Source organism: Lampetra fluviatilis, chromosome 5 (assembly GCF_964198595.1).
Source record: "Lampetra fluviatilis chromosome 5, kcLamFluv1.1, whole genome shotgun sequence".
NCBI lineage: Eukaryota > Metazoa > Chordata > Hyperoartia > Petromyzontiformes > Petromyzontidae > Lampetra > Lampetra fluviatilis.
This window is the reverse complement of record NC_136279.1, coordinates 22,107,320-22,118,746: the sequence shown is the minus strand read 5'-3', so window position 1 is coordinate 22,118,746 and position 11,427 is coordinate 22,107,320. Positions and strand designations below refer to the sequence as shown.

The 11,427-nt window shown below is 49.7% G+C and overlaps 1 protein-coding gene across 2 annotated transcripts in view; it reads left to right on the top strand.

The window, feature by feature from the left end:
- Positions 1–5,883: 5,883 nt before the first annotated feature.
- LOC144932760 (cell adhesion molecule 2-like) overlaps positions 5,884–11,427 on the top strand; it is a 130,700-nt gene continuing 125,156 nt past the window's right edge. Inside the window, exon 1 of one of the 2 annotated variants that reach the window (XM_078857186.1) lies at positions 5,884–6,651. In XM_078857186.1, coding sequence (XP_078713312.1) covers positions 6,588–6,651 — 64 coding nt within the window. In that variant the 5' untranslated portion in view covers positions 5,884–6,587. The remainder of the gene's footprint in view (positions 6,652–11,427) is intronic. The other variant, XM_078857187.1, reaches the window with a different exon arrangement.

The following is an 11,427-nucleotide window of genomic DNA, read 5'->3' as shown; positions in this document are numbered from 1 at the left end:
ACCTCAGCCAGCCACTCACAAGGGGTGACTTCTTCTTCTTCTTGAAATATTTGAGGCACCGCAGCCTCGGCAGGGTCAGCCCCACTTTGTCCCACGTTGTTTTCCTGGCTGAGGGATTTCCCCTCCCCCAGGACCTCACAGAAATGCTCAGCAAATCTGCAAACCTGTTCCTGAGGTTCGGAAATTGGATCACAATCATTCCCCTAATGATGGTAATAGGTGTGGCGCTGCAGGTTACTTTTTTATGGAATTAATGAGCGATTTGTGATCGTGGGCCATTGAGGCAGACTTTATTTGCTCAGTAACCCGCGACCACCACCCATCCTTGCAGCGCCTCACGGCTCTCCGAACCTCCGAGCGAAGGCTGCAGTAAGCCTCTTCATTTTCCGACATAGGATGCTGTAGCCGATGAGAGTGGGCCTGTCGCTTTTTCTCAGCCAGCTTGAACACCTTATCTGTTCTCTGGGGAGGTCCGGACCGTGTACCCAAAGCAGCCATTGCAGCTGCATGAGCCACAGTCCTAAACCTCGCCCATTTCCCCTCGACATCAGGAGGAGTGGGGGACGATGCCAACCCCAGCCGCAAGCGATGATGAAATTATCGCTTGCAACTTTCATCAGCTAGCTGAGACCATGCCACTAAGGGTTTGAATGGGGTCCCGGGTGTACACCCACCACAACCTCGCACACACACACACCACCCACGTCGTGTCTAACTACACTGTCACTTCACTCATAACGTTCAACTCTGGTGTGGCACCAAAACTTGCTTGTTGATGTTACTCCTTGATGCGTTCTTCTACCCAACGCCGTCTCACTCGTACACTGTACCTTCCGCTCATCCCCCCCCCCCCCCCCTCATACTTTCAGGTAAAAAAAAAATTCGGCTAAACCTTTTTTAAAGAATCTAAATAACCTTTCGACTAACTCGTTGTATAGAGGTATATCTGTTATGATTCACTCTTATGTGAATCATAACAGATATACTCATTTCTTTGTACAATAAACATGGGCATTTAAAATGAGCTTTGCATGTAAAAAGCAAATCATCTTGCTTAAATTATAAATGAGATAAATTACCTTTTCTTCCACACGCCTGCATAAAAGTGAACCATTTTTGTTTATTCTGTCGCCCCATTAGCCCTCCAAACTCATGTTACCCACCAGCATTTGCTTAATCAGAATGTTTTTATTTGGTTTTACATTTTTGAGTCTCACCAGCAGTCATGCTTACCAAATAGACACTTTCTCAAATGTTCCCACCAAGTGCCCTCAACATACACCAGGGGTCACCAGCACACACACACAGAAACCCCCCGCCAATATTGTAAATACATCACAAATATTGGAACAATAATGTGTGTTTCTTAGTTCTGTCTTAACATAAACAACTCGACAAAAGTGGGTAAAGTCACCGTTATTAAAAATGCAATGGGGGCGCGAGGAAAGGGAAATACAAAATCTCACTTGAAAATCTAATTAACGATCAAATTTGTTAAACCCCATTATGGTCTCGTGTAATTTGGACCGGAAAAAAATAAGTGACGTTAATTAAAAAAAATGTCGAGAGTCAAAAGTTCCGCTTGGAATTTACTCTCGAGCAGAGCCACAATGAGAACCACGTAGCTCATCCACGTGGCTCCGTTCAGAGGCCTACCCGTCTCAGGAAAGGCAAGCGCATTTATTGTTGTGGTTGCAGTGTGGCGGCAACCTGATTTATCGGCAAACGAAGATATGTCCACATGTTTTGCTTTGCTTTTAAATTACCTCACGGCGTGCGGCGACTGTGTGCTATGTTCTGTACGTGCGGTATCGATTAAGTGTACCTTTTTATTTAATCACCTGAGATTGTTTTGTCATTTCTTTCTCGCCCCCCTCCGCCTCCCAACCAAGAAAGTCTCACTTTTTAACATTGAAACTTTTAATGAGAGTCTCACTTAGGATGATATTCTGCAGCATGCATATTTCCCCTTCTCAGTCTTGCAAATGAGCCACACGTCTCAGTCGATTCTCTTTTGCTCGTAAGTAAAGTTAATAAAAGTGAGTAAACTACACATTCTCGCGCTGAGTGTGGGGGGGGGGGGATGATCCACGGAGAGCTTACCCCAAAGTGACCACCCACGCATGACCTGACGAGTTTGCACGTGGCTCTCGGCCGTGAGACGAGGTTTTTGTTTTTTGTATGTCCGGCTCGGCAAGCTAACCCCACCGACGGAATGAGGCGACCAGATCGGGCTCCGTCCGTCTCCCACGGAAGGAGTTGTAGTGCCAAGCTAAAGACAGCTTGAATCCGTGCACGTATGTATGTTGAACTTCTATGGCATCGTACGTGGGCAACCACGCTAATTGGGAGGTTACAACAAACTAAACCCAAAAGGCAGTTCTAAAGAAATGAGATTTCACACTAGAATCCCAAGTGCATCGCTCCCAGTGGCTTCCTGGAATCGGAAGGAAGAGCGTTCCAGACGGCCGCAGAAACGCATCTGAAAGCGCGCGATGCGGTGGCCGTCTTTGTTCGATCGATCTACTCTCACTGCACCTCTCGCTTGCAGACGCGGCGCCTAGAGCTACTCAACAACAACGATGGCCATGGTGAAGGGGGTGGCTGTGGGTGGGGGAGGGAAATGGCCCCGATGTGAATTGCAAATGGCAGAGTTGAGGCGTTTTCTCGGCATGAACAGTTGTCACCGGTCCGCTAAAGTGTGGCGGATCGACGAGGACCCAATACGGCCGCATCGATCGGGCCCCTTCGTCCGATCGATGCAAATGGCTGAATCGGAGTAAAAATGCGTCCAAAAAAACAAGGCAATATTAAAAGGAAGCAACATTGAAAAAAGAAACAACGAGTGTGTAGGCTGTTCACCGTGCCACGTGATTCTACCGAGGCTATCATCGCACAAATTAAGGCGCATTACATGTCCCCCTATCGCAGGCATGTGCACCTAATAATGCACCATTTTGGCTCAGTGGGGGAGGTATCTAAAGAATGCGCACAAAAACCCAGATCCTTTATTGCCACCGTTAGGTCATATTATTATTATATGTTACGCGTAGCTCCGATGTAAGTCCTTTGGACGTTGATGAATTTAAGACTTGCATGTGAGCTGACGATTATCCCTAATGTAATAGCTCCCATTGTGGCTCTACACGCTTGCAATTTCAGCTCAGAAATTGGTTGGCCGGTGCGTTTTTTTGTTATTATTATGCATTAGACAGCGTTAGGGCGCCATTAACTAATGTGCCAGTTCGGGGGAAGAAAAAAACCCGACTCAAGTCGCGCGTCTTGCACGATTACCCCGTAAACCTTATTTAGGGTCGTGTCAAGGAAAGTTCATTAAGGCTCTTCCCAAAACATTTTCGTCGTAAAAGTTTACGAATCCATTAAGGTCTTCGGGAGCCGGCCACGTTTATAGGCCCATTCGAGGTGGCAGAGTTGGAAAGCCCTTAAAGTCAGCATGCGTCACTCGTTTAGTGTCAAGTTGAAGAAGAAAATAAAATCCCGTGAAATTCAAGAGACTCCGTGTGTCCCCCTTCACAGATCTACTCACATATCCGAAGGGAACGATCCTATGGACAGCCGCTTTAAGTACCATGCCAAGCACGATGGGTTTAACGATGCATCGATCGTCGTCGAATCGTAAGCTGAACAGTTGCATGCATCACCCTTAACGTTTAAGAACCTCATGCTTTTCGACATTGGTGACGCATTCGCCAGTCATCCCGGTCAACTAATTTCACCTGCTGGGTTTGTCCCGTGACCGCCTGTCAGCGAGCCTTCCACACTTCACGTGGCCTCGAAGTGCACCTAGCCTGGCAAAAACGCCGTGGCGACGTCACCGCCACTTCGCAGCGACCGGCGGTTGTCGTTCAATGTCGTGCACATTTTACGTGCACGGTAGTCATGGGTTTCACGTGACTCCCCGCGGCCGATAGGGGTCGCTGCAGCAACCGCAAAGTTCACAACCAAAAGAATCAATTCTTGAACCCTGCCTGAATCCCGGCGATCGATCGAATTGCCCGGAGGTGTCAGGGGTGGGGTGGCGGTTGTTGTGAAAGATTACGACAAATCTTACACCGTAAATGCATTCACCGAGGGTCCGTCGATGTTCATTTGAAGCGAATGTTCCTCGCCTGGTTTAATGTATGTATATATATATCTAAATCCGATAACGTCGATTGAACGCACATCCATTGGCGGGAGCTCACCATGTGCGCTTAATAATTCACACGTCGGATTACAACTCCCGCACACGCCACGGGGAGCCTACGCAGTCAGGCGACGTCACAGTCGATACAACTGGCCGAAAACACCTTCATATATAGAGGACCGCAGAGCTTGCGGGAATTGTTCGCTGCCGAACCACCGCCAGCTGTGGTTCATCCTGGCGCTTCTGAGTCGTCGCCCCCCCCCCTTCTCTCTGTGTCGCAGCGGCGTCGGCGGCGGTGTCACGAGTTAAACGGATTATTATCGAGCCATAGGGCCGCCTTGGAGGAGGAGGCACGTATGATTAAGCGCGCGTGAGATGTATCATACGGCCATTTAGATACGAGTGACAAGCGAGGCTTACACCGCGCCCGCACCACCGTCACTCGCCCCCCCCCCCATCGCTCTGGCAGCTCCTCTAATTGGATATTAATGCGTTAATTATCACTGGAGCGTCAAAGTGTTACGCTCCCCAATGGGCACAAAGACGGCTGAGAGCAAAGGAGCAACGAGGGAGTCCCAGAGCCGTGTGTCGGAACGGCCGAGTCCAACTGTTTATGATCCCAGGCAGCCCCCGATGCGCTGGGTACCATCAGCCTCACCAAAGCAACGGTCTGGAAGCTGTTCTTCGCACTTATTTTTGTTCCACTTACGTGACTTTTGAATGCGAATGTTGGTGGTGATTGTTGTTGTTGTTGCTGCTGCGCCCGTTTGTCCAGCAAAAAGCTCGCTGAGTCTCGCGACTCTTTTTTTCCGGAGGGTCCCGGCAAGTTTTTTTTTCGCAGTAGAGAAGCGATGTTGTTGCGAGTGATCCAAATCGACTAATTTGCAGGCAAATCGACTAATTTGCAGGAACGTTTTCAGCATTAAGATGCTTGTCCAATTTCAGTTTACATTGCATGTTGTTGTTTTGTTTTGGGTTGAAACCGGGGAACCCAGAGGGAACCCACGCAGGACAGAGGGGGGAGGATCTGCAAACTCCACGCAGAAACGCGCCCGAGTGGAGAATGAAACCCAGGCGCTTCTTGCTGCGAGCCTACGAGTGTTACCACAGCACCACTCTGCCGCATCTAGTCAGATGACTACGTGAATATTGGGTGCAATAATGCAGTATAGTGTTTTTTTTTCCATGGATACGCATACTCTAGTGGTAGTGCCTTACGCCGACAATCCCTACTACAAGCCGGCCCTTAGAAACGTTCAGGAATTTACGGATTTCAAAATAAAACCCTGACTATCGTGTATATATACACATACAGTGCGCACTTTAGCTCAGAGACGCAGCAAACAATACAAACGGTATCCATGCGCAGACGCGCGCGTGGGAAACGACTTCTTGGGTTAAACGGGAATGGCACCACGACAGGTGCTCGCGGTGTAATTAGCGAGGGCATTTGCAAAAATGTCAAGCGCATAATTATTCATTATTTGTTTACCCAAACAAAAGCACGTTGTCAGTATTGATTAAGTGCGCCCTATGTGTACGCGATTAAGTGTATCATCATACTTTAGGTGGGTGTGGCTTTATTTGCGTATTTATATGCGTATTTTATAAAAAAGAAAAAATACTGGCATCTGTTGGAGTAAAAAAAAATAAAGATCTTTTAAAAAAAACCCACAACAAACCATAAAACTCCGATGACGCGTGTAATCCTCGGACTGCCCACACCGAACACTTCCCCACGCCGCTCCGCCGTTTGGTTCGCTCCTCGTGCCGCTGGAATTGAGAATCGACACCAACAAAACGACTCATCCACACCCTCCCTTCCTACACCGTCCGTCCGCTCGGCGCCACAACAGCAGCAGCACCAGCCAGGCACGTCGCCTGGTGCGAGAAACAGCACAGTGCTCGTCGGGTAGGGGAGATCAACGCTGCGTGATCAGTGCCAGTGCTCTCGGTAGCGACCGTTTCACAGCCGTACCCCGACGTTCCAAATTATTCATCGTCCCGCGCGTGAGATTTTTTTTTGGGGAGGGGGGGTGCGGTGGTGGGTGTTAGGCAGGCGAACGAGCGAGCGAGCGGGCGGGCGGGCGGGTGAGTTGGTGAGAAAAAGCGAACGAACGGGCTTGGAGGGGTGCGCAGTCGGCGCTGGTGTAGATCGGATAGCGGCGAACGAGGCGAGCGAATTAAGCGAGAGATGGCGCTGGAATAGCGAGGAGCATCCGCGCAACGATTCAAGCTCCGTTCGCTGTTGAGACTTGGCGTATATAAGGGAAAGGCGCGGTACGCAGAGGCACGTCGAGCCAGTGGCGTGTGAGTGGGGCAGAGCGCGGCACTCACTCACTCACTCACGCAGACTCACTCACTCAAGCACAGGAGGGGTAAGGAGACGCAGCACACACACGCCGGGGCTGAGGAGAGTTATGCGCAAGAGTGGCTCGGGATGATCGGCAGGATGCGGCTCCTACTCCTGTGCAGCAGCCTCTGCGCCGTGGCGTTCCCGCACGGTAAGGAGATGGAGCGCATTGTTCGGACGCAGCTCACACACACACACAGACACGTGTACGCAGACACACACGTTTACGCAGATACACGCGTATGTGAACAAACACGCGGACGCAAGCACACGCATACAAATACGTTTACACAGGCACATACACACGTGTACGCTGGCACATACACACACGTGTACGCGAGCGCGTTGGCAAGCCCGTCCATACCCAAGTGCGCACACGTACACATGCACGTCCGCGAACACACACACACGTAAGCAAGCGCACGTAAACACACGCGCAGACAAGCAACCACACACACACCTTCTATACTGAAGCATGCTCGCAAGTAAGCAAAGCTCCCCGTATAACCTACGCAGGCCGTTAGGACAAGTGGTGAGAACCGATGTAGGCCCGAACTGCGTACGAAGGGGGTTATTGTTGTTGTTGGCCTGCGCCACGCCCGGCCGTATTTGTCTCCCCAGTGGCGATGTTTTTGTGTTTGTTTACACATCGCACCAAGGAGGTATTACTTTACAAGACAGTACAGTACTCGTGCAAGCCCACTACGCCACGGCTTCCCGCACACACGCGCACGCATGTAAACACTCACACGTGTGCGCACGTACGCAAGAGATGGAGATCAAGCAATGGGAAGACAACAACAACAACAAACAAACATCGCGCACAGATTTTTGTGTGCGATGTGCATACTACTGCGGGCGTCCCGCACACGTGCCGAAAACGCGTTGTCGGTATATCGCACGCACCTGCGTGTGCGTGCTACGCAAGCACAACGACAAAATATCTCCTGTTGTCGCCTTTAACAGACTGCTGGGGGCAAGTGCTGTTAGCGAGCGCCTATGGAGGCCGCTAAGGAACACGAGGGGGGGGGAGTGTGGCCAGCACCACGCCCGGACGCCTTTGTCTCCTGAGTGGCGATGTTTTACGCATCGCACCAGGTGCTCATTTGAAGGCTGAGTCGACCTCGAGGGATGATCAGAAAATCATCTCTGCTGTTGACCGTGAACCGGAATCGAACTCGTGCGACCGTGTTCGTTTTGCGCCAACCGCTTCGCTGCGTCAGCACGCGCACGGCGCAGACCCAACGCGCGCGAGTCATTGCGTTTGTTCATCCGTCAAGCGTCACGCGGGGAGCCAAGATCCCCTGAGCGTCGTTGGCACTTAGAAGGGTGACCAACAGCAGGTGCTTGCCCAGGTGCTGTAGGCGTGGAGGCTGCGAGATGTTGTTGGTCAGGAGTTGGCAATGCTGAATAGCACACCACCCCTCGTACGCGCGGCTGGGGTTTTATTCGGCGTCTCCGGTTTCCTCGCGCACGGAGTCAAAGCACATCGTTCGTGGTGTTCACGGACCAAAAAAAATCCCATCGCAATGTCGATGGCACCCTCGTGAGAAGAAGAAGAACATAAAACAGTGCTTAGACTCTCATCGCATTGTGAACTGTAACGCGTCCGACAGACTGGGGGGGGGGAGGGCGTCCAGCGGTGGAGATGGAACGATGACATCGGATTAAAACAATACACCGCAAGATCGTGCGAGGTGGCGGTCGGACTGGGGGAGGCGTTGGTCCAGCAGTGGATCGAGCATGGCTGGTGGTGATGATGATGACGACGACGCCACCGTCTTACAGTACTTGTGTGTTCGCGGGTTCGCTGGGTTTTTGCACGGCGGGTTTAGCGCATTGTCGATGCCGCTGCAGGTCATCGCACTCGATTGTGGGAGAGCGATTCAGCCTCGCTCGCTGCTCTGCATTCAGTGTCGAGACGCCTGAAGGCGGTGCTGCGTGCTAGCCACTCGTTGCCCGTTGGTTCTTTCCAGGGCAACCCGCCTTTCGCCCATGGATGATACAGTCAACAGAGGCATGCGAATGGCGTGGCGTGCTCCTGTCGTCGGTAGTTCGCCAGAGTGACGCTTATGTTGTGTATTCGATTGTTCATTGCATAAAAACATGTATCACAATCAGCCATGGTCAATCCACTACTGGACCAATGGCTTCGGCAAGCCGTCGCCATCTCTCACAATCCTGCAATGCTCACAATCCTCCGAAGCAGCTCTCCGTATACGCTAGTGGAGTGAATCGCTCCATCTCCGTTACATTCATTCATCGGATGCCATTACGGTATTGTTGACCATCAGCCATCATCATCATCATCCCCCTGACCATCCCTTCTTTACAACGTGTCATGCAGAAGCGCATTTTCCTCCTAACAGTTCGATGTCACTGCTGTGGTTCCAGAGATATATTTAGACCTTGTTTTTTTCCTTACTTTATTTTAAATATTTATCCGGAAAAGTTACACTGGGTCGTATAACTCCCATTCAAAAAGGCTCCTGCATTGATTTTTTTTCTAATTTTAAGATGTTGTCAGCCTATCATCGAGTGTTTATAGACATACTGTACTATTAATGGGATAAATTGGTCCTAAATCATAGACGTTTTGATTTCAAAAATAGTTTATTGGTCTCAATGGACTCTTGCCTGCGTGGTTATAAACATAGGCAAATTGTCAGTTATTTACTCGTATAGTGATTGATAATGGGCAATATTTAAAGTTAATTAAAGCGAGGTTTGACGATGCTGATGAATGGTGTAAACATATATTATAAATATGCGCTGACATGAAAAAAAAATTGGAGTCACGGATATTTTAAAAGCACCCACACGAGCCATGCATTGCGCAGTCACCCATAACATCATCCGGTGCATTGTAAATATTACACCGTTAAAGATGCCCTTTCTAAAATTAATATTGGGCTAGGAGAAACTTTATCTTGAGCTATATAAAAAAAAAGCATAATTCCGTTCGCAATTATTTATGAGTGATTTGCATAAATTACTGTTTCAGCCACTTAAAAACATATCTAATAAGCCTTAAAGGTAATGCGATTATGTGAGCGAATTATGAAGCGTAGAGTGATATCAGGTTTCAGATGCAAAAAAACTCGGTTTTCATGTTAGCTTGTTTCAACTTTCAACAGAGGAGAAAATTGAGATTTCGATTTTTCGTCTAAGGTGCGAAAAAAGAGTTGTTATCTTCCATTAAACCGTGATGTATCTAAAATATATAAAACGATGATGCTACCACAGTGGTGTGATGGTTAGCACACATGACTTGTAATCTAGAGATTTTTGCCGGTCCTATCTCCCGGAGTGGCAGTTGAAACAATTGCAAAAAAAATATATTCCACCTCCCCCATTCCCCCACCGCCAATGCCTCTATCCCACCCAGCAGTATAAATGCACACATCCACAGTCAATTGGTAGGTCACGTGTGGTGGGGTAAAGTGTGGGTGCTCACACTCCTTCCAAAATACATCTGACCAGCGTGGGGGAGGGGAGGGCCATTTCTGCCCAGCAGTGGCACGAGAAACCAATTGCAGTGCTGCACCTTTGCCGGTATGTACACTTACATAGTTACTGTGTCCACGACGATGAATAATGCATGCCCGAGGCACCCCCCCCCCGACCCTGTGCTGACCTGTGAGGGGAAGGAAATTCCTCTTCTTGGCCAAAGCTTCTCCGAGGCGACGCTGGACGTAATGGTGATGACTTGATGATAATGGTGATGTTATACACAAAGACAAAGATCCACTCCCCCCTATATCCTGAATAGACTGTTGGGGCAAGTGCTGTTATCGAGCAGCTACGAAGGTCGGAACGTCACACGAAGGGGTGGGTGGCCTGCACCACGCCCGGCCGCCTTTGTCTCCCCAGTGGCGATGTTTACACACCGCATCAAGTACTCATTTTAGGCTGAGCTGACTTAGGTGTGGGCCCAGGACCGGTTAAGATGTATCGTCACCGGTGTTGGCGGCCGTGAGCGGGAATCGAACTCTGGTCGCCGGGTTCGTAGCGCAGCGTAGCGCTAACTGCTCCACCACCGCTCCCCACGTGATGTCACACGCACACACACACAGACACATGCACGCACAAACACAGACACACACGCAGACACGCACGCGATCGCACGCACGCACGCGACTACAGCACCCAGGCAACGGAGCCAATGGCGTTGGGTGCCTTTTAACGCCACTTGGGGCAGAAGCAGCAGAAGCGTCGTGTGAGTGCGTTCATAATTACTGTCATGCTGAATTATACGTGCTCTGGGATAGGTGTTCAGAACTGATTGGAACGTGGTTCGGGGGGAGGGGAATTCAAGTGGAGACTCATAGGCCACCACTTCCACTTGGTCGCAATTCGCCTCGACTCTTCGCTCGCCTCGTCGTCGTCGTCCGCCTTGCACGTGCCCTTTCGCGTCTGTCGCTGCCGTGTTGCCGCTGCCAGGCGTGAACAAAACAACAACAACAACAAAACCAACGACGATGATGACGCCCAACAGGCACGAATCCCAGTTTAATAGTTTTATCACGGAGGTATGATGAAAAAAATATAACTATGGTTTTTTTACCCTTTCTGGCAATTAAACCAGTTGTGTTAAGATGCTCAAACACCAAGGCATCGAGTCTGCATTAACCACACTTCCTTGTGGCAAAACGTTCAATCAATCATGCTCTGCTTAACACGTTCTGTTTACGTGACAACCTTTTCTAGTTGGCTGTGTCGGGTGGTGGCGGGTTTTAACGACACATTTATATATTTACGCGATTTAACCCCAAAAACCCCCCCTTTAAACATGCTCTGATAATTATATATGGCATTGTCTTTGAAACTGATTGGCCTACACCAGAGACAGCCTTCTTTACCAGAGAACACCAAAATGCGAACAGAACCAAAACACTGCAAGTCTCGGATCACATGCAAGCACGCC